Below are 24,242 nucleotides of genomic sequence, written 5' to 3' on the forward strand. Positions count from 1 at the left end.
CTTTTTTTATTAGTCTAGTTCATATTAGATCATTGCTGTTTAGCACGTGGTTAGAGATTTAGGGTCAATACTGCAAAGTCTGAGATGGAAACACCAGAGCCAAAAAGGAAAGGGATCAAAAGGGTCAAAGGCTACAGGGTGCCAAGGCAACAGGATACCATAAGAAATGGCATCATGCCACAGAGCATGCAAAGAGTCATGGTTTTCCACGGAGATTGAACTGTACCATGCTGTTTGTAGATAGGGGGCTTTCTATAGATATTATCTTTGGCTTTAGTATCTGGAATGGAACACAGAGAGAGCATGATAGAAGCAGAGATGATAGGGACAGCAAGAAAGAAAGAAAGACAGAGAGATAAAGAAGAAAGGAAGAAAACAAGCCAAAAAAACAACAACCATGAGTGAAGAAGCATGAGTTAGAAGTTACTTAAGGATGGAGTCGGGCAGCAGGAGAGGGCTGCAAAGGCCGAGGCAGAAGGTTTCTGCAGTGCAGAACATCTGTTGCTGTATCAGATTTGGCATTTCGGACTCCTCCTCGTTATGTAGAAATGGTCATGATTAGCATGCAACAATCAACAGTTTGTGCCTTTGTCTCGGTTGGACTTTGATTCCGAACCTGCAATTTTCAACTACTCCAAATAAGGACTTTTCAAGACAATGGGGGTCGACTAATGCCAGTCCAATTAGGCTGCTAAACACCAAGGCAGTGTAAACAAGGAACCGATGATAAATCTTTTATGCAATTATCATTTATCTGTGATTTAGAACACCCCAAAGATCACAGCACTGAAAACACCATATAATCATCAAAAACCGGGCCTAGCCAGGAGGAAAACTGGGAGATAAATGGGGGCAACTGGAATAACACCATTGCTTCATCCTTATTAATTGACACAGCATGTTTGTGTCACTGGCCCGTTTAAATCATCCTAACCTCACTTTGCTTCTTAACCTCAATGGCTTCCAAACAACTGCCATAGATTAAGTGGAGCTCTCTTTAGGAAAAATGACGCATTTAATGCAACACATGCAGGTCATTTTCAGCTCTGTTTCAGCATCTGCCAGCAATGGAAACAAAAGGCTCTATAAAAATAGGGGGAAAAAAGAACAATAAGTATAATGGGTTGAAATGTATTAAATCCATGTTCAATATGCTTAGTTCATTTTATAGGGGTCCAAGTACAGCTGGCAGCAGGCTAGGCGCAGTGACAGTGACAGCTTTGTTCTGAATATGAACAATATGATTTTGGATGTCTTTGGCTTGCAGCAGTGAACCATAAATGCAGAATATCAGGACAAATTATGAAATGACTGTAGAGACACAGCTGACAGCCCAGACTTCATACAATCCTGTCACCAGCAATTCTGTGCATGAGACATCGGCAGTGGACTTGGCAGAAACTTTTCATAAGAATCAAAAGAAGCAGACAAGCGTGTCTGAATAAATATTATTACAGTGCAACAGGTCTAAAGGGAGTTGTTAGGGGTGAGTAATATGACGATATGTTAGCACTATCATGATGAACTGCATAATGACCTATTTTCTGAGGATACTGTGGATTTCATAAGTACTTCTAAAACACTGGGCAACTGCCTGTATTATAAATAGTGGAGTTATGAAATAACTGAGTTTTGGAAGGAGGAACGTGCCTGAAGCCCCTTCTCCCTAACCTAACATCTTACCAATTCCATCCCTACCTTGTTTAGGTGTTTACAACAAGTCTGCACTACCCTTACCCTCCCCGTCCCCTCCCTCTTAACCCTGCCATCTATGATTTTTGGCACCACATATCATAACATAACTGGCCTGCTACCAATGCAGAAGCCACCCAACCTCCAGCCCAAAATTCCCTCGGGTTCTCTCCCCTCTCTTACAGTCTTCTCCCAAATCATCATAAGCTAATGACATGGTCGGAACTAGCAAATAATCTGAAATGACCAAAAATAGAGAGACTGTAAACAACTGTAGAAACTGCATAGCACCAAAATAACTGATTGGATAGCCCATCCTGTCATTAAATTCCATTAATGTCTAACTCCATTGATCTAGTTGTTTGGGTTTCCCTGTGTGCTATTATTTAATTATTGGCATAGTGGCCATGTCGGCTTTCCTGTGGCCACGTCGGCTTTCCTGTGGCCATGTCGGCTTTCCTGTGATCATTGCGTGAAGCCGGGCCCCTCCGTTGGAGTAGTGATTGATAGAAGAAAGGGAGGAGAAGGGGTGGAGGTGGCTGTGAAGTTTGTTCGACGCAGAGTTGAATTGAGAAACGTGGGTATATATGCGGCTTAAGGATGAGTTTGAGGCTTGGTCCTTCGCCCAAATCATTGGGCCTTATTCACCAACCGTTCTTAAGAAGAAATTTCTTCTTATAATCTACGTTAACAGCTTTCATTAAGATTCTGAACTTCACCAGCATTCAATTTACAAAGACAATGGGATCCATCTTTATAAGTGCATAGCGGTTTAAAAACACTCACCAAACTCAATATCGTGATAAAACTTTTCAATACATTTTCTGTGATTATTGTTTTATTTTGCATTTTTAATCATGAGAAAATATGACATTTGTCTTTGACCTTAGAGAAATACGTTCTTGAGCAGCGGGGTTGTGTCATAGCTATATTAAGTAAGCAAAACAGGCCTTGCAATGTGCGCATTGCTTTTAATAATTCTATAATGTTATGTTCATGGCGTGAAAACAGGGTTCTCATGAACCTGAACCTAAAAACAGATTTCTACAGCTTGAACACAGTTTAAATTTTTATTACTGACGTCCAGTGAGAGTAACCGTGACTGTATGCTCCAACCAATGACTGCATAGATCATACATCATAGATCAGCAGTTTGAAAAGAGGCGTGTGTTAAGTCCTTACCCTCCTAAAGTGTCGGGAGTAGTGAAAGAGCTAGGGGGGAATGGGTGGGTTAATTGGCAGTACCAAATTGGGAGAAAAAGGAACAATTGACAGACAAATTAAAAAACTGTCATGGACCAAAATGCTGAATGGACTAATATAAATGCTCCAAAATGACCTTACATTCCACTCTTCTGTTAAGTTGCCATTTTGGAGATATTGGGTTTTGTACCAGCATAGATGGTATATATCAAATAAACAGTCAATCATTCCAAATCCTCCACAGTTGTAGCCTTCACTCTTGTTCACACAGCTCATTGGTTCTAGTTACAGTGGAGGCCTTCTATCAGCTCCTAGATGTATCCACATCTGCGCACACTGTCCAGCACAGTCTGCTGAAGGTATGGCTTTAAAAGCTGCATTTGAAGGAGAGGGCAGCACATGACCAGCCACTCTCTGGTCACTATTAATATGGATGGTTTGGAGTCAAACAGGAATGCTATGTTTGCAGTGTAGAAAAAGTGGCTTCATTTATTCAATTTGATCATCTTAACTGTGGTTACATTACATACATTAGGTGTGATGAACTATAATAAATTCCAAAGCGAGAGTGTGCACATCCTACCAGAGTCAAACACAGATAATAATCACAGGTAAAAATCAATGAAAATAAAATTCTCTCAATATCAGCAACCTTTAGTGGGTCCCAGTGCAGAAGCAAAGCAGGCCTACCTGGTATGTGGAAATGCTTAGGGGCAGCCACATATGTAGAAGAGGGAGATTTGCCATCAGAGTAGGTGGAGAGGCTGGGGGTACTGCGTCCACTTTCACTCCCTCCATGGGTGAAGCCAAGAGCAGAGAATTGAACAAGGGATGGGGAGGGGGGTGGGGGTGACAGAGAGCAGAGTTATGCTGAATTTGTTCTCAAAGCTTTAATAAAGCGACTCCTCATGACCCAACAAACTAACAGCAAGGTGCACCATAACGCCTGAGGTCTATGTGTGTTACACTCATCATATTTCTCACATGGTCCTAGAAGCTTAGTTCTGTTTCTGCGAGATCAGCACAGATTAGGTTCATCAGTTCTATATATAGAGAGAGAGACCGCAGACTTGAAGAGTGCACTGTGCCATTAGCAGGCTGGATCATGAAGTAACTAGTACTAAGTACTAACTTAGTACTAAGATGACCAAAGAGTCAAAGAGTCATCTACATATTGTTGCGTGCGGACAAAAACCTTGTATCTCAAAAACGGCAACTTTACAGGAGGAGGAAAAACTTTCTTAACTGTCAATAGAAGTCTATGAAAAAAGATCTGATTCCAAAATCATTTGATTGGTCCATTCATTGTGGAGTTTAGTCCCAAAGTAAAGAAGAACGGCCAGATTCAGATTATGTCAAAAAGTGAAAACCGGCAAAAATGGAGATACAAGGTTTTTGTGTGACTGTGTTTATATATTCATTTCTTGCAAAACAAATCAGATTCAAGAAAGAGAGAGCGACTACGAGAGAGAGAGAGAGAGAGAGAGAGAAAGAGAAAGAGAGAGGAAGATAGAGAGAAAGAGAGAGAGAGAGAGAGAGAGAGAGAGAGAGAGAGAGAGAGAGAGAGAGAGAGAGAGAAAGCACGTACACTTTAAAGCATGTGAAGTCTGATGTCGTATGACCATGAAGAATTAGCTCACACACACACACACACACACACACACACACACACACCCGGACACACACCGTGTGCAGTATACACTGTACTGATATGCACATTTGCACTCCATACACACATGCACACAAAAACTAGAAAATGCAGTTAGTAAATGGCCACTCGACCGGAGGAAGGAACTCCTCCACACATCTGGAGGAGGTCAGCTAGTCCCTGGTACAGCAACCACACACAAATCAAGCTCTGAGCTCCACATGGAGAGGGAAGCTTTGCTTCTTGTGCTCCAGGCTCCATTAGTCATAAACTTGCTGGGAAGGATATTTGGAGAATTTAATATTCACCCCACGTACTTGTGAGTGCTAAGACACGTTTCTTCTTATCTCTGGATCTCGTTAACACTGTATGTGCGTCATAATTCTCTCTGTACAGGCTTTGTAGCCTTTCTAGTTTATGTATGGCTTTTAGTTATCTGGATCCCTTAAAAAATATATAAACTATATGGACAAAAGTATTGGGACACCTGCTCATTTATTGTTTCTTCAAAAATCAAGTGGATTAAAAAAAAGAGTGTCTCCTGCTGTCCAGGAAAGAAGGCTTTTCACTAGATTTTGGAACATTGCTTTTGATGGAGGATTTGATAGAATTAAGAAACAAGAGCATTAGTGAGGTCAGGATGTTGGATGATCACCACCCCACCTCAACTCCCAAACTCATCCCAAAAGTACTGGGTGGAGCACAATCAAGACAGCTCAATGGAGGGCTTTATACCATCTAACCCATGCCTGGCTTTAGGCATGGTGCCAGTAGGTTCATGTTTATTTGTTATTCTATTGGCAATACTTCTCTACAGGGACTACACAAGCGATTTGTGTGTGCATTTACACATCTGTGTCAGCAAAATTAAAGTAGCCAAGTTTATTCTTTAGGAGATGTTCAACAATGACTTTGAGGGCACTAGAATGCCCAGCAATGCCTTTGTAACCACTAGACCCAGTAAAGCACTGGATCAGCTCACAAAACTTAATATCATGATACAGCATTTCAATTCATTTTCTGTGATTATTGCTTTATTTTGTATTTTAATCATGAGAAAATATGACATTTGCCTTTGACCTTTGAGAAAATTATGTTCTTGAGCAGTAGGGTTTTGTTATAGCTATATTAGCAAGCAAAACTGGCCTCTGTAGAATGTGCGGATTACTTTTAATAATTTTATAATGTTATGTTCATGGCGTGAATACAGGGTTCTCATGAACCTGAACCTAAAAACAGATTTCTACAGCTTGAACATCACGTGAGAGTAACAGTGATAGTACCTCCTGTGCTCCAACCAATGACTGCATAGATCATTATAGATCTGTCACAACTGCCTCTATCTGAATTTATAAGAAAATGTTACCAGTGTCTGGTAATTAACTTATCAGACTTAACACACTCCTGCTGAGCCTGTTGCTCATCATATAGCAAAAGTACTGAATGATGAAACTGGCCAAGAATGATAAAAGTGGTAGTAAGTAGAAGTAGATAAAAGTCTAGTTAAGTTCCATACTGTATTTGCCGTTCTTGCCTAATGCAGTTTTCAAAAGCACAGTCATATCCACGTGTACGGCACAAATAAGAAGCCAATTTCAGCCTCAGTTAGGCAATGATTAATACTGCTAATATGCTTTATGCAAATTTTGAGAATTTTAACAGCCGATAATGACTCAGTATCCATGTTCACTTACTGGTAAAGCATTTTTATGCTATTTAGTAAACCCCATTCTTACAGCACTAATCAGTAAGTAAGGATCCATCTTATATGGTATGTATTTTACAGCTTAGACAATCAGCTCTTGGGATGGGAATGATCAATTTCAAAACAGCAGGGTGAGCCTGACTAGCTTTCAGAATGTGAGCGAGAACCTATTATCCAGTTACTGTATGTGGCTCCTCACCCAATAAAGGGTCTATAACAACTATAACAAAAACAAAACATACCAAACACACACAGCTCACTTTCACGCTGTGTTAAAAGGTGGTTAAGCCTGGAATCAAGCGAGGCCAAAGTGGGTACCACTGCAACTGGCACCCAGACCCCAAATTACAGTTCCTTCACTGCCCTCTTTAATCTACTACTGAGAAGTTCATTTTCCCACTCTTTCTTCTTCTCCTGGAGAAACCGCAGAGACAAGATCATACATAGTTTTTAAGGCCTCTCTCTTTCCCAGTCATCTTCATCTCCTCCCATTGCATTCAAGAGACGACATGAGTAACCAATGACTGTCAAGGTTACTCACAGCCATATACGTATCAACTTGCCCAACAGATTGAGGCCTAGTCTTCATAAACTTTATATATCCCTCAGTAAAAGCTCTGTGCATCTGGAGTGGTGAGTCTGCACGTATCAACGTTTACATTTGTGGCTTAACTTAAATTCCTGGTGTTACAACGTTGGTGGAGCTCACTGAGTGATCCTTTTCCCAGATCTCCTCAACTGATTACATAGTCCCTCTCTGACCACACTGCTCAGAAGTGTGTTTCAGATGAGGTAATTTGAGTTCCCCCATAGGCGAAGACTCACAGTTCTCAGCTGGTATTCACTGTAATCGAAAACATCAGCTGAAAGAATAGCTAAACAACAAGTGATTCAATGAAACACATCACTCTAGGATGGACGACAATGAAGGAAAAAAACAGTCAATGAGATCAATGTCAGAACAGGCAGTTATTTTCCAGATCAGATGCAGTCCAACATATTTATGTACCACTGCAACATAGCACAACATTGATGAGCACAAATAATCACAATTGCACATCAATACATATTTCATCCACCTTTAACTTTTTTACCTACATGTTTAAGTGAGCAATTACAATTACTGCTGAAATATAGTCAATATACACATGGTATCCATGCAACATCACTGGGCAGGATGTTAAAACAGACTTTACATACACAGTAATGGCAAGCAAAAACAAACTGAATGGTCCAAAGGGTGAACCTTGGGGCACACCTACATATCCCACAGAACTGAATCACATTTAAAGAGAGAGTGAAAGAGAGAGTGTGGACCAGCGGGTCCAGGGCTTTACCGTAAGGAGGCAAACTGAGGTGCAGGCCTGTCCTAGGTTTACTTTCAGAGACTGGCTCCTGTTTGAATTCTGTCTCAATTCCTGTTTAGGGAAGGGTGGGCGAAGGACAAGGTAGTAGTTTCATTTTTTCTGTAATTATTTATCCCTAAATAATACGTACACATGAACCTTTATGTCATTTTCTCATTCTGGATCTCCACTTTGTGATATTTCACATTCACAGCAACGTATTAGTGTTGCAGTTCAGCAGTTCCATGCATGTTGTGACATTAGTTGGTTTTAGCTAACACACACAACCTACAGGCTGAGCTGTGGTACCTCTGAAGTAGGGGACGTAGTTGTGCTGTTGGAGCATGGCCAGGGTGGTGGGGTTCAGGGGCAGAGCCACACCGCCACTCCCTGCCTGTGGGGTATTTCTACCACCACTGGGCAGTGAAGAGGAGTCCCTAGGGCTACAGTGGCCACCATACCTAGCCGTAGTGTATACGGGCAAGGAGTTGGAACTTCCGGGTTGTGGCGTGTATCTACTGCTCAGATATTGTTCTGCACAAGGGGACCAACCAGCCAAAGGGGAGAAGGACAGTACAAGAAGTCAGTGCCTATAACTATATATATATATAGAAAACGTCAGACAACTGTAACTTCAGGTGTCTGCAGATGGCATTGCACAAGGATGACCACCTGCAAGTTGTGTAACGGGATTCATAGATTGAGAAGAAGTGGGACTGTGCAGTGAATGTCTCATTGGATGTGTGGAAAATTAATTGAAATGATTGGCTAAAAGGAGTGATTGCATTTGGGCGTGTCCGTGTATGAAAGCTGATATACGAGTCTACCAAAAAAAAGTGTCTACAGGACATTCTCATCAGAATTGTGACTGAAAGACAAAACTGACAGACCACAGGCATGTTTCACAGCTTATAAATGAAAATTGCTTCACTTCCAGGCAAGAATTGCGTCTAGAAGTCAACGCAGGTCCTTTACAAACAATATGTGAAAGAACACTCTGCAGGGAACTGCATACTATGAACATATGGAGCACAGTGGCATGCAAGAGGCCTTTGTCCAATTTCCTGTAGACTGGGATTTTTGCCACTGCTGGTAGACCCATATAACCATAAGCTTCCATACACCTGCAGATTCAGCTACTTCCTTCACACTATGGCCATTGGCACACCCAAATGCAATCACTTCTTTTAGCCAATCATTAACATCTGCACACATCCAACGAGACATTCACCGCACTGTACCACCTCTTCTCAATCTATCAATCTCATCACACACACCCCAGAGGAATATTTAGCCTGACCAACCTTGTGCAATGCCATCTGCAGAAGTTACTACCTTAAACAAGCAAGGTGACAATTCTTTTGTCTGGGGAGCTTATATATATGTACATGACTTTCCTTTAACACCACCTTCTTGGTGCAGAGTACATTAGATAGTGTGTTGTGTTTTATTGCTTTAAATAAGGATCTAATGAGCATCAATACTGCCTAAAATGTAAACCACATACTTTTAAAAGGGATATGAAAACAAGGAACTAAAGAAAAATATGGAGAAGTCAGAAACACCTGAAAATGTTCTGAAAACATCTAAAAGTGTTTTCATGAGCACATTTAAAACCCATGTGTACACAAATAACGAACAATGCTCTTCAGGTCGAACAGCCACTGTGTGTGAGAGAGAGCGTGGGTACCTGGTCGGCTGTATGTTTGGGGTGAGCGGGATGGGGTGTAGCGGCCATAACCCCCCAGAGAACTGTTGGAGCTAGGGCTGGAGGGTCTCCTCTGACGTGGCGATTTCTCCCCATCTCCCTGAAAAAACAATATACAACAAACAAAAAAATGTATAGAAATATACTGTGATTATATATAAAGCTATATAAGGCTAAGTAAGTGACCAGAACTACATGGTGGTCAGTGTCGTCTGGAGACTTATAATAGGTTTTAAAACAAGGGAAGCTGAAACTGAAATTAAATTTCCATATAATTTAAATCCAGTTTTCATTTCCCATGAAACAATAACTGATCATGGTTCAATAATTGATCAGTTGTGAATTTCCACACTTTTCACAATCAAACACAAATAAAATGGCACAATTGCACTGCACACACGTTATGCAACCACAATACAAATTTCCCATAGAGAGCATATTTGTATTGATGTCTTCATACTGACACAACACATATATATATATATATATATATATATATATATATATATATGAGGGCCTGAGAGATTTGTTCCCTCTGCTTTACTGTACCTCTGTTGGAGTAGGAGTGAGCAACTGGGGTGACTGCAAATGAAGAAAGCAGGTGAGTGAGATGAGGTTAGATGCAGTAGGCCTCATTATTTTACACAAGAAAAACAAAAGCCGTGAAATGAATAAAGGCACAGCCATACTTTATTTATTACTGTGTGTATGTGTGTGCACAGCTGCTACACATGCTGATTTATGGGTATACTCTACATACTGTACGTTTGTGCATCGGGAGGATTAACAGCTTTATCCACTAGGGGGCAGTCAGAGACTAAACGTTCCTGGTTGGCACAGGAATAATTTCCCTGACTGATTTTGTTGACAGTAAGGTCAACAATGAAAACACTGACAGTAAGAGAAGACTCTTATCATTTCTGTTCCCTTCAACACATCCCAGAATTATGGTTATCGTCATGGTCTATTCCAGTCTGCTGTGACGTCACACTGCGTTGTAAATTACTGATGCTGTTGTTGCATCTCAAGAAGGCATTGTGTTAATTACCAGCTCACAACCCAGCAACTATAAGAGCAGAGGGACAGCCAGCCTGCACACACATACACACAGCTAAATAACGGTAATATAACTAAAATTAAACAATAAACACAATGTAAAGGATGCATTAGCATGGGTTAGTAAAAGGTTCAAACCATAGTCCTGAAAACATTTGCAAAATAAATGCAATGCATGGTGAGAAAAGTATTAATATTTAAATATTTATTTTATTGTTTTTTTGGTTTTTTTTGTTTCCTATTTGTTTTCCATTTTAAGATGTAAGTCATAACTTTGACTTTAATCAGAAAGACAGCAGAACTGGAACATAGTATGATAAATTGTTAATGCTGTGGTTGGTTAAAGAACCTGTAAAGTTAATGGGAGAATCTCCATCTCAAGCTCCAGCATGTTAAATAAGGGCCTAACATTTGAGAACGTTATTTTTGAGTGGTTCCTTATTGATCAGAGAAGTAGTCGTAATGATGTATCTTGTAAATGTAAGTACATTTCAGTATATCAAAAGATGTTTATTTAAATAAAGTGAATAAAGTCTGTACATAATCTATGAAATTAAGTTGCTTTTTTAAGTCTTAGTTAATATCAGTAGGTGATAATTGCTATTGAACTTGTAAGGGGTGCAATACTATCTCAAGACACTCAACCAGCTGATTAACAGACATATTGAGAATATTCTTTTACAGGACGTTCATTTTGTTTAAATGTAAGGATTCATCTTATAGATTTAATTATTATTGGTTACATTTATTTAACATTTAAACTATATGTCCAACTATTTGTGGACACCCCTTCTGAAGAAATGCATTCAGCTACATTAACTGGTACCCACTGCTGACACAGATGTGCAAATATAAACACACTTGTCTAGTCCCTGTAGAGAAGTACTGCCAATAGAATAGGACTCTCTGAAATAGATACACATGAAGCTGAAGCTGTTGGCAATATTGCCTAATGCAGTGGTGGGCTACAGGTGTATAAAGCCCCCAGCATTGAGCTGTGGAGCAGTGTGTTCCAGGGAACACTGCTGGAACGGGGTTCCCTGAAATGATGGTTAGTGATCCATCCAATGCTTTTAAGATAGGTTGGGGATGAGGTGGGGTGGTGATCATCCAACCTTTTGACCTAACTAACGCTCTCGTTACTGAACGCAATCAAATCTTCGCAGCAGTGCTTCAAAAAACAGTAGAGACAGTTACTCCAACAAAGGCAGGATAAGGTCTTTTGTAAGACCCCTGATTTCACATAAAACAAGCAGTAAACAAGCAGTGTCCCAATACTTTAGTCCACATCGTGTATGTATTTTATATGGCTCACCATGGACTCTACCCTATACCCGGTACAGTGAGTGTGTTCAAGTGTGTGTGTGTGTGTGTGTGTGTGTATACCTCTCCATAGGTCCTCTCCTCTGTGGGGTAGCTGACATAGGGTGAGTAGGAGAGCATGTCAGGTCTGTCAATGTTATAGATTGCCTTTATTTTAGGAAGAGCTGCAAGGTCCTTATAATCCAGGAACTCATCGCCCAGCTTTGCCTGTGGCAGACAGACAATCAGACAGTAAATATATATAAATAAAGTAAACAGATAATAACAGACAATATCAACCTATTTCAACCTCTCACAACTCCATTCTCTTCTAAAGTTCATCTTTTATAGTGTGTCCATTTGGTGCCACTTGGTGGCTTACAGATGTACTGCACGTCGTGAGCTAGAATAACTGAGGCTTGCAGGAACCACCCCAGGCACTGTGGCGCACTGCACACAGATTCATATTCATGCAGATTTGGAGCGCTGCGTACATAGATAACTCTGCTAGGAGATCCAGAAGCACTGGAGGCAGGAGCGGAGGTGATGCTCTCAGAGGAAGTCCTGGTCACCTGGAGATAGAATAGGAGAGGGGTCAAAAAATTACTGTATACTTCCTTTTACTAGCTTTTAATCTAATACAGCAAGATATTTTACATTAAACACTGATCAGCCATAACTTTAGCACCACTGACAGATGACAGGAAAAACATTAATTATCTTCATCCACAGTGGCATCTGTCAAGGGGTTGGATCCATTAGGCTGCACAGTCAGTTCTTGAAGGTGAGGTGTTAAAAGCAGGAAAAAAGAAGATCTGAGCCACTTTGACCAGAACCAAATTGTGATGGCTAGACGACTGGGTCAAAAACATCAGTCCAGTCGTGTGGGGTTTTTCTGGTATGTAGCGGTCAGTATCTACCAAAAGTGGCCCATGAAAGGACAACTGGTGAACTGACGATCATTGATGTGATGCAAGGAGCCCCCACCTCACATCTTACAGAACTCAGAGGTCTTGTGGAGTTCATGCCTTGAATGGGCAGATCTGTTGTGGCGACACTAGGGGGACCTACTTAATATTGTTGCAAATGTTGCAAATGTTATTATGATCCTTCAAAAACTGACTGTTCACTTACTGCATAATGTAAGACAAGATAAGATCAGCCTTTGACAGATGGTCAATCAGTGGTGCTAATGTTATGGCTGATCGGGGTATTACCTGTCTGTTTTGTCACCTACTTTGCGAAGTACTGCCACTGTTTTCCCAGTAATACACTGAGCGCTGTGTTGTGTTCTCTGTGTTCTGACCGGTATGTGTTTTATAGTTTGGATGAAGTTATTTAGATGCCCATGTAAATCAAAGTGCATCTAGACAAACGTAATGTTAACAGCTTAGTTTAGGAGAAAAAGGGATTGGTAGTTTCGGCAGATACTCATGGTTGCATCATCGGTATCGGACATGAAAAAGCTACATTGTGCTGCCCCCCTTTTTGGCTCTTCTTTGGCTGTTGCTCTTAGCTTTGTGATGCTGTTCAGATGTGTTGGCTGCATTACTATCTGCTTTTGACCACTGCCTGTCCTTTGATCAGGTTCATTGTTTGTGCCTTTGATACTAATGCCTTATTCTTAACTTTTAACCATGGGATTCTGACTGTAATCAATATATATACAACTTTAAAGATAAGAGTTTTTGATCTGACTCCATTCTGACAGCATCTGACACAAATGTTGAGGGCATTTAGCTTCAAAAATGAACAAAATACATTACAGCACATAAAGTACATGTACTGTACTATCTACTAATGGAATACTTCAGATAAAACATGCTCCATCACTTCACGAATTAAACTAAGTGAAAGAGGATCTGATATGTATTAATCATACTCAGAATTTAAGTAAAAATCTGTCAGAAATGTTATTTCTTTGTGGTTGAAAACCATGTTTTCTAGTACTACATTAGTAGGCCATTAATGGCTGACAGTGTTGCCCATAACAACAAACCGAAGCACCACTCGACAAATGCAGCCCCAGTGCAGTGAGAGTCTTGATTACAGGTCCTGATTACATGGTCAAAATCAAGTGGGTATGGGGCACAAGCATAGGGTGGTTCAGCAAGTCCAGTCTGGACCTCTGTAACTTTCTACTGATGCTGAAAGCGGATTTGGCGGAGCAGGTAAACCCATGCAGGGAAGGGGTCGAGGGTCGGGGTGCACGTCACAAACCTGCTCAGGTACATTCAGGCGGAGGTCATTGAGCTGTATCCGCACCTGTTTCTGCAGGAAGAGGGGCATTACAATAGAAGGGGATCATAGGATCATTTGAAGGGCTTAACTAATGGCTCTCAGTAGTGTTGAGGGAAAGCTGTGCTCCTGCACCTGCTTAGTCAATACGTTTTACACTGAGAGTTACACCAGTTACGGGTCAAGACACACAGAAAAGGAAAGGTCTGGGTGGAGGGAAAGCTTTTTGGGGTCATTCTTTACCACTTTCTTTCCTCTGCTTCAAGCATCCTACCTTACTCTTCTCCTCTATACGCGCTGCCTGTCTGCAGGGAGGGTGCCAGATGGATGAACCTGAGAAAGAGGGAGACAAGCAATCAATAGTACATGCTTACCAATCCAAACTGCTTCTGAATGTGTGCCTATGCTCACTCAGAGAGTACCACAGTGCACCCAACAATAAGGACATGCTGATTCACTTATATTGTAAAGCTGCAGTTCCACATGTGTTGCAGATTTGTGGGTGCAGATTTTTCTACCCACTGGGAGGGTAAGGACTGACGCATGCCTCCTATGATACAAGCGCAACCAGTCAACATCAATGCAATGTCACTGGCTGCTGATGGTAGGCAGCATGACCCAGGATTCGAACCTATGAACCACGGGTCATAGTGCTAGCGCCTTAATCCAGTGAACTTAATCCACTGAGAGCGTGACAAAGTCTTATTTTCATAGGATTACATTTCTTTAAGCCATGATTTTGGTTATGTGGAAAGGTGCTTATGCAAAAAAAAATCTATTATTACTATTAAACTCCCACACTGGCTTTCCCTTGCCATTGTACTAAATGCACACAGCTCTCAGTGCCTCAGTGACTCAGCAAATCACTTTCATTTTCATCTCTTCAGTGAGACTCAATCTGACCAATAACTGACCTGGGACCTGTCAACAAGCAGAGAATAAATCTGGTCTGAAACAGACTGCAGTGTAGCCTGTCTAGAATACAAATCTCAGTTTCAGCCTCTCTGCTGTGGATATTAATACAGTACTAAGGCAAGCTCTGTAGAAATGAAGAATGTTGTGAAGCCACCATAAATTAACATGACTAACAAGACTATAAGAAGTTCAAAATTAAAGCAGCTGTGATTTCAATTACATACAGTTACAATATCTGAAATTGCACAATTACCATTATTTATCTGTACTTATTATAACTGCTAAAATATCACTTAATTACACAGAGAATGGGAACAAAACTACTGTACTGTAACTTTTCACGAAATACAAAATAACAAGCACCCCCCTACTACTTACACTAACACAAGCATGGTGTTGATTGACAGTTTCTAACTTTCATTATAATAATAAATAATTTAACACACCATAAGACAGCATTTCAACGTGATTGTGCCACGGGTTTCTGCTCTGTAGAGGTTAATGCCACTGTGTTTTGATGTAACTGCAGACCAAGCTTAGATCGGACTGATGTCTTTCATTGCCACATTGTTTGCTGATGGTCTGATATCAGCCTGGCTGAGTGTAAGAGGTGCTCTATTCTCTCCGGGCTTTGAGCACAACACCAATCACTGCACTAAATAAAATGCTTCTCCTCTCCGCAGTAATCAGACTCAGTAATAACAGAAGACACGGCTCTGTCTGGCTGGCATAGATTCTCTTTATTCAATTTTGCACAGGATTATTATGAGTAGAGTAGAAAGCTGCAGAGAATAAGTCATTTATAAAAGGACAACTATGATATCTAACATTAAAACACTTTTTCGGTTAGTAGATTAATAGTGGTGCTGGTTAATGCTGGTGAATTGACTCGATAGATGGACAGCTACATAGTTGAATAGAAAATGGACAGCTAATTTTAGATTTACCAACGATTAATGATAACAGTGCTAATAATGCACATAGTGGCATTCTAAGGAAGATATTGGTGAACCAGCCCCCATGTTTGTAATAGATAGTGTAGGTGTGAGTGTGAAGAACCCTTTAAAGATCTAAAAACCTTCTTTGCTAATTTAAGGTTATTTACAATCACACATCTCTACAGAGAAAAAGTGGTTCTTTTATGGCATCGCTCCCAAAAAAACTGAATTTTAAAGAGTCTATGTCAACACTGACAGACATTAATGTTGATTATCTAATCTGTGAAGTGACGTTTGTTACCTTGCAGGTACATCTCCTCTCCTTCTCCAAACATCTGCTCACAGCGCACACATCTGGCACATGTGGGATGATAGTGTTTATCTCCAGCCTAGGACACACAAGCTCAGTGTAAGTCACATCTACAGCATTCAACAGAATTCACTGTATGAACGCTAAATAAATACATTAAATAATTGAAATACATTAAATGCTTTTTATTATATTATTATATTATTATATTAATATTTCCATAAGGTCATGTTAAGGTTTTTTGTTTATTTTATAAATTTTATTGTTTATGTTCTGTGTAACAAACAAGGGTCATACAATACCAAACTAAGACTATTTTACGGTAAAAGACCAAAAGAAAAAGGCTGCTGTATGGGGCTGGAAACAGTAGGGGGAGCCGTGAAAGAGGAAAGGCAGTATGCTGCATATCTACAGTAGTGAGTTTCTAGAAATTCCATCATGCATTTTCTCTGCAGATACAGTCGTACTTATAAAGCTTTAGGCATTAACTTATGAGGGTTAATACTGATACATTATTGCAATGCTAGCCCTTAATCTTAGAACCTATTAAATGTGGCATAAGGGAATGATGGAAATGTTTGGGGCTGAGCTATTAGCCAGGTTAATGTAATATCAGTGCAGAAGGAAGACAGATAGCAAAGGTTACTGAATCCACAGAAATTCGCCAATTGAATTGTGTTTTTGACAAAATGGAAGTTTGTGTTTGACGACTGTAGAGCTACAGTTTGGTTGTATTTATTAAACTACAGCCACAGCTAACCCCTTTCAGAAGGTTTTCTTACTTCTTCTATGAAGTTATCAACTTGGAGATTTGAAGATATTTACATTACTTCCACATGGACAGATGATACACTGTCACAAGCAAACCTCTCTGATTAATATTCAGTGAATTATACTATAGTCAGTAATGCTGTGACAATGGACTCCACCTCCTGGCCTAAGCAGGAACTGCACAGGGACAGACGAAGGCTGTGTCCCAAACCACAGACTTAGTACTACACTAATAAATGCACTTGTAATAGTTGTGCACTATTTGTTCCATACTGTGTGGTAGTGTTACTGTTTGCAGAGTTTCTGTGGTTTCTGTGGTTATTTTCCAGGTTTGGGACCCTTTGCTGTTGTCTTCTGGTTTTTGGATATGGATATGTCATCTTTGTCTCTGCCTGCTTTTGTGTTGACCTCTGCTTGCCTTTCTGACTATGAGTCTTGGTTAATCCCTATTATGTTTTTTTCACACATGCAACTTCCCATAACTGCATAACTAATAATTACAGGTTCAGCCTCACTAAATATACGCCACAGCACAGCTGTAAGTTATCTGATCAGGCATAGGGCCATTTTTTATGTCCCAAAGCCTCCAGGTGATGTATCTCCAGTTTTGCACTTTCTGACATAATGCAAATCTGACAGTTGTTTTTTACTGTGTGTTAAAATGTAATGATGCACGGAGCAATAGAAACGATCCAAATTGACTATAAATAAAATATTTGTACACTGACTTCCATTGAAAGGTAAGACAGTTTTTTCCTTCTCTCAGCAGCCTCACTTTTTGGTAAATTGTAAGTGATCCTAAATGCTACTGTGAACCTCAGTTACTCTTTCCTTTGAAAACAGATAATGTTTCAGCCCTCTAAATGTCATGACATTTCAGGCACAGATGCGATTCCCAGTAGATCCTTCACAGTGCAGTCTACAAGAAAACAAATAAACAAGAGCTACACAAACCAAGTGCTGATCAACAAACATTCCAGAGGAATTGCACTGCAATGCTTGCTTCTTACTGTCTACTTTCCTCCTCCTTAACTCAACCGGTCCTGCCACTGTCACACAACCGTGTAGGTGCAGTAGTTACAACGACTGTTACCTTGAGTGAACAATGCCACAGCTGCACAATAAATCATACAATAATAGCACAAGGCCACCTGTTAAAGCGGCCTAGATTATAATGCATTATGCAACACTGCTGCAAAGAAAGGTCTTAATTGGTTGTCATCATAATGCATAATATTCCACTTCATGCACCTGTTTTATGAGACTTGGCTGCATTTCTCATTCATAGAAATTCATTATAATTGCTTAATGAATTTATAATAAGTACTATGATGTGTGAAGGATCAGCTTTCTCACTCCTCTGTGCAAACATGAACCTGAGAAGCTGTCAATTAGTGAGAGACATCCTCGACTGTGATGTCACAATAGGTCAGGTGGTCTGATCCAAATGTGGCTTCCTTAAATGCCAGGAGCTGAGGGAGCGCGTCTCCATAGCAACAGTGTGGTACCGTCGATATGTGTGTCAGATTAATTTATTGTGACTGGCTGCCTGACAAACACAAAACCATACACACACACACATACATAGCTGTATATGCTAGTGCAACTGCTGATATACTATTCACTGTTACATAAGAATATCTAAAAGGTCCATATTGTCGCTGTTACAGAAAAATATTTTATCTCTATTTTAGATTTTTAGGCATAACTTGAATTTGGCAGCTGCTTTTATTGTTTTGTTTTTATTGTAGCAGAATTTCATGAGGAAGGGACCAAGAGAAACGCTCCAAAATTACTAGAAATTACATTACATTGGAAGTTAAGAGGGATTTACCCTTCTCTTGCAAAGCTACCATTTTGGACATATGAGATTTTGCGTGACATCCTACATTTTTTCTATTTTGAGGTTCACTTATTGCAGTTATGTGTGGTTCGGCACTCAAAACCGTCACAATCCATTTTAACATGACCTTTTTCCAAACTCTCTTTATCCCTTGAAATTAAACTGACTGCCTTTTAGACTCATATATGCAAATGAGCTTAGTTCTGATTGGCTGTCATGTTTTGTGCTCATTGTAGCGTCAATATGAATGGGCAGTTAAATGGATGTAGGCTGTAAATTTGTACATATCTGCATATTCTGCTTCGTATTGTGACTGTTGTGAATGGCTTTACAAAGAAATGTCAGCTGAATAAACAAATTTATATTTTATATATTATTATATTTATATATAATTGATTTAATTAATTGTTTACATTTTTGCATGTCTTATGCTCACATCAATTTGGTTTAACAATGCATGACTACACGACACACAACATTTTATTGATTTTTTAAAAATCTAATTCAGCTGCAGAGTTTGCAAACAAACAGCACCAACCAGCCCAAGTTACTGGAAATGGTTTTGGCCACAACAAGGTGTTCATTATCCCAGCTGGCCACCAACACAGATAGACATTGATATGTGGTTAAATGTAGGTGGTGACATTGTATGACCAAAATTTAACATCTGGACAGCATCTAATGCCAACGTCAACTTGGCGTAGAACAGTAATGACAGCTGGCGTAAATATTTTGTTGGTTTTAATGTTAAGTAACCAAAATCCAACATCTTCCAAATGCCACATGCCAACGTTATACTGGCGTAAAAAACAACATTTAGTTTTGAGGTACAGTGACCAAAACCCAACGTCTGCTAAACTTTATAACGTTAACGTCCACATAATGTGAAATTCTTACATTGTTAGATATTTTTTTTTATTGGTGCATCCCTGAATCCAATTCTGTTCAGTGAATCTAAACCCCAGCTTAGATTAGAAATCCATACAATGAATGGTGTCATATAAGCCCTGTTTCCTATGATTTCATAGTGTAAGTGAGAATCGCCTTCAGGTAAAGGCACAAAGACTACTGAGTTACTAAGGGGTCTTATTTACAGCATGAGGTAACCAAATAACTATCTGTGCGTGAGAGAAAAACAGAAAGAGCGAGAGAGAGGGGGGGGAGAGAAAGAGAAATGCATTGTCATAATAGAGCTGCATTCACAGAGTTTCTGAATTGGCCAACTGAGAGTTTCTTTGTTGGCCCCCTCAGCCGCTACCCCAGTGGGAATATAGTGTGCCAGTCTGAACCAGACAGAATCACAGCCTGTCTGTGAAACACTCTCATATTCTAGTACATACTGACACACAGCACATGCCCTTGCTATGACCCAGCCACAGCTCCATGCATCTGACCATTCACTTGTTAATTGATCCATTCTTCCGTTCACCAGCTGCAGCTATGTGCACTATGATAAGCAGCCCAGTACCTCCAGTACTTTCCCCGTGATGTACTTCTTGCAGTTCTCACACTGGATGCCGTACATGGCGTGGTAGTCCATCTCGCAGTATGGAATTCCATCCCTGAACAGAAACACATGCACACACACATGTGTGAAGAAGTGAGAATCCTACCTGTGATAGTAAGATTCAATAAATTGTTATGAACACACACATATACACTAAGACACACTGAGGGGACAGTTAGGGAAGCAGTTTGGGAATATATGCCTTGCTCAAGAACACTTCAGTCGCGTCCTGTCCTTTCAAGGGATCAAATCAAGGCCCCTTCTCTAACCTTCAGACCGTGGCTGACCTCACTTTGGTCTCACTTTGTGAAGCCTTGATCAAGAGCCTCATTCATGAAACCTAATCTAAATTATTACATGTAGCTATGGAAACTACAGGTATTTTATTGGTGACTTTATTTTCTTATGTGAGCAAATCTCACACTTGATAACTAACTAATAAATCTTTTTAGATGCCTGTTTTTTGGGTTTGGGTTTTTGGGACTACACAGAGTAAACAATCATATGCTAACTGTTTGTTCATGGGTATGACATCACAGCAATTTGTTGCAGTTTGGTCTCCATATTTGATATATTTGACATATTTGTTTTGGGTTTTTTGCCAGAAAGTAATATATGGCCCCTTTAAAATAGTCAACATTCAAAGGGTTGGGACAGGAGGCCCAAAGTGGACTAGCGAGCTCATTACCGTTCTTCAGCTCAGGACAGCATGTCCAGAGTGTCACTGTGCCTCCACGTCGAGTCATTCTAACATTTAGATGGGTCAGCTTAGTGGCATATTACATTACTGTCAACACACACACACACACACAGCCACACAGTGTGTGGAGGATACTGACTTGCTGATGTACTCTGCATTCAGTACTTTGTTGCAGACTTTGCACTTGAAGCAGCCAAGGTGCCAGTGCTTATCCAGCGCCACCAAAGACTGCTCATTCTTAAACTCCTTACCACAGCCACAGCAGTCTGCAGAGAGAGAGAGAGAGAGAGAGAGAGAGAGAGAGAGAGGAGCATTACTATGAAGAGAAAGACTAATTGTTATGTGTGGATAATTTGGTGCAGTGAGCAAGAAGAGAGAGGTCACAGAAGAGAGACAGGGAGAGAAGAGGAGAGGAGAGTTAGATAGAGAGAGAGAATAGAGGAATACGGTGGTGAGGATGAAGAGGGCTCTCACTGTGAACAGCCTGAACGGGTGCTGGGCTGTTGGCAGGCAGCGGCTGAGTGCATTTCTGACAGATGCACTCTTTCCCATTAAACGTCACGCGGTCGCCTGCAGGAAACGGCTGTCTGCCAAAAAAAGAGACAGAGAGAGGAGAAAGAAGGAGAACGGTCACCTCATCATCCAAGAGATAAACAACAAAAACGTATTATCACCAGGTCAGGAAAGACATTTGGTTGTTGAAGTCACTTTTTCCTGCACTAATTTTAAGCAGGTTTCAACATCTGTATGATGATGCCAGCACTTTCCACTAGAACCAGGTGAAGTGAAAAGCATTGATTATCTTCATCTACAGCGGCTTCTGTCAAGGGGTGGATATATTAGGCAGCAAATGAACAGTCAGTTCTTGAAGGTGATGTTGGTGTTAAAAGCAGTAACAATGTCCAAGCATAAGAATGTGAGCCACTTTGACAAGAGCCAAATAGTGATGGCCAGACAACTGGGTTAGAACATCTCCAAAATGGCAGGTTGTGTGAGGTGTTCCTAGCATGCAGTAGATAGTATCTATCATAAAGGTTTAAAAAACAGAGCCACCTGATAGATAGATAGACAGACAGACAGATAGACAGACAGATAGATGGATAGACAGACAGACAGACAGACAGACAGATAGACATACAAACAGATAGATAGATAGACAAACAGACAGACAGACAGACAGACAGATAAATAGATAGATAGATAGATAGATAGATAGACAGACAGACAGACAGACAGATAGACAGATAGATAGATAGATAGATAGATAGACAGACAGACAGACAGACAGATAGATAGATAGATAGATAGATAGATAGATAGATAGACAGACAGACAGACAGACAGACAGATAGACAGATAGATAGATAGATAGATAGATAGATAGATAGATAGACAGACAGACAAACAGATAGATAGATAGACAATAATATGTTATTCTAGGTGACCAGTGGAGCTGCAGGGCATGTGCCAGTCGCCCTTGTCCTCAATGTCTCAGTGCTGGCTGCCCACCAGACTTGGAGGATGGGAGGGATTTGTCTTTGGCTGAGAACTCAAAGTGAGAGCTGATGATGTCACAGCATTTTTAACACCTAGTACCAAAGCAACACATGAGCAACAGTCGCTATAACTGTTAACCTACAAAGTGAACCTATATAATAAGTGCGCTGGGGGGCTTTATACCCAATTCTATTGACAATACTTCTCTACAGGGACTAGACAAACTATGTGTGTGATTTGCACAGCTTCCAGCAATGAGTGCAACTTGAAGTAGCTAAATGCATCCATTAGAAGGAGTGTCCACAAACTTTTGGACTTACAATGAACCATATCTATAATTCTCAAACTAGTCTGTGTATCCTTTTTTAAGGTGCCTAATAAAATAACCTGGCAGCTCAGTGCACATGTACACATTGTCTCTCCCTACCCAGCTTCACTGCTACCACAGTCCCAGTGTGCTCAAAGTTTAACAATAAATGTTGGCACCCGCTGCAGCGCTTGTTGGACTGATTTATCTAATGGAAATGTCAGCCAGTACAGCAGTGAATAGCCACTCTGTCTCTAAAGTGTGGATACAGCCATGGCGTCAAAGAGACTAGGCCCTAGCAGATAGGTGATACAATTTAGCACTTGGTTAATTTAGCGTCAGCCTCATTTAGCTGTCAGTCCACATCTAAATCCCTGTGTGTGTGGATGCTGCGAGAAACAGCCTAGTCATGATGGGGACACCATGACATCACAACATGGCTCTGGAGAGGCCATTTAACCCCTTAAAGGACTTCAATCATTAGTTTCTTACACTCTAATCTAAATCTACACATTATTTTCCTAGCGGTTACTTAATAATAAGCCCCAAGATTAATAAGTGATGAATAAGGTTTGAGGGCTAATAATAGTCATCAGTTCATCTGCACAGAAACCATGACTGCTGATTGTATATGGACCAAGTAGCACAGTATGTCCTCTACAGTGAGTGGATTGTGCGACAGATGCACCACAATAGAGAGAGGTAGACAGAAAGAAAATACTAATTTAATATATTGTGAGCAGATTGAGGAGGCTCTAGTTGCACCCAAGAGATCTAAATGGGTACACCGTGTCCACGGAAACATGGGCATCGTTACGGCAATGTGGGAGAGCAGCCTGGTAACACCATGTGCACACACACACACCCATTCAGCGATTAAGAGACACCTAACACCCCTCTGGAAATAAGTGGCCTAGCAGCAGAGCATACTCTTAACATTCTTGCTAAAAGCTTCTGGGTTTCCTTTACTCACCCTGACCAGTAAACAAGACCACTTTCCCACATCTCACTCCCACTTACACACAGAAGCAAGAGGAACAGGACAGGACTATAAAAAGAGCTATAAATATTAATATTAAAGATTTTATGAAACGTTTCAAGGGATAATTAATTCTACATCCACTGGTTATGTAGAGAGAGATATTTAAATCAACTCTGACATCTCCTGGGTTTCTTTCAATCAGTACAATCAGCTACACCTGACGAGGCAACCTGACAAGTAATTACTGGCAGGATCTGTAATTTTAACCCTTGTAACAGTCCAAGGCTTAGTACACGCTAAGGTGTATTTTTTTGTAACTACAGGGACTTCTGTACAAACTTTTAGGGATATTCTTTGCTAATTGAAGTTTGTGACTTCTAACCTAAACACAGGGGATTTAAGGGATTTAAGGGGGATTTAAGGGATTCATCCAGTATAAATCTGTATTTTCTGTAGTTTTTCCAGTCTGATTTACAAATCCAGAGTGAATTACCTTCTGGGACTGGCTAAGCCCAGAGCTCTTACCAGTATTAATAGCTGTATTTCAATGTAATGCTAATGTGACAACGGAACC

The 24,242-nt window shown here is 40.4% G+C and overlaps 1 protein-coding gene across 5 annotated transcripts in view; it reads right to left on the reverse strand.

Moving 5' to 3' along the window:
- Positions 1-24,242, reverse strand: part of ablim2 (actin binding LIM protein family, member 2) — a 96,443-nt gene that overhangs the window by 16,234 nt on the left and 55,967 nt on the right. For 2 of the 5 annotated variants that reach the window (XM_072667986.1, XM_072667985.1), the window contains exons 4-15: positions 21,357-21,469; positions 21,022-21,148; positions 20,144-20,237; positions 16,053-16,140; positions 14,173-14,231; positions 12,155-12,232; positions 11,745-11,888; positions 9,852-9,884; positions 9,285-9,402; positions 7,586-7,666; positions 3,586-3,687; positions 227-280 (exon numbers count right to left, since the gene is read on the reverse strand). In XM_072667986.1, coding sequence (XP_072524087.1) covers positions 227-280; positions 3,586-3,687; positions 7,586-7,666; positions 9,285-9,402; positions 9,852-9,884; positions 11,745-11,888; positions 12,155-12,232; positions 14,173-14,231; positions 16,053-16,140; positions 20,144-20,237; positions 21,022-21,148; positions 21,357-21,469 — 1,091 coding nt within the window. Of the gene's footprint in view, positions 1-226; positions 281-3,585; positions 3,688-7,585; positions 7,667-7,903; positions 8,129-9,284; positions 9,403-9,851; positions 9,885-11,744; positions 11,889-12,154; positions 12,233-14,172; positions 14,232-16,052; positions 16,141-20,143; positions 20,238-21,021; positions 21,149-21,356; positions 21,470-24,242 lie in introns of all 5 variants that reach the window. The other 3 variants (XM_072667990.1, XM_072667987.1, XM_072667988.1) reach the window with 3 other exon arrangements.

The sequence above is a fragment of the Salminus brasiliensis genome, chromosome 22 (assembly GCF_030463535.1).
Source record: "Salminus brasiliensis chromosome 22, fSalBra1.hap2, whole genome shotgun sequence".
NCBI classification, from domain to species: domain Eukaryota; kingdom Metazoa; phylum Chordata; class Actinopteri; order Characiformes; family Bryconidae; genus Salminus; species Salminus brasiliensis.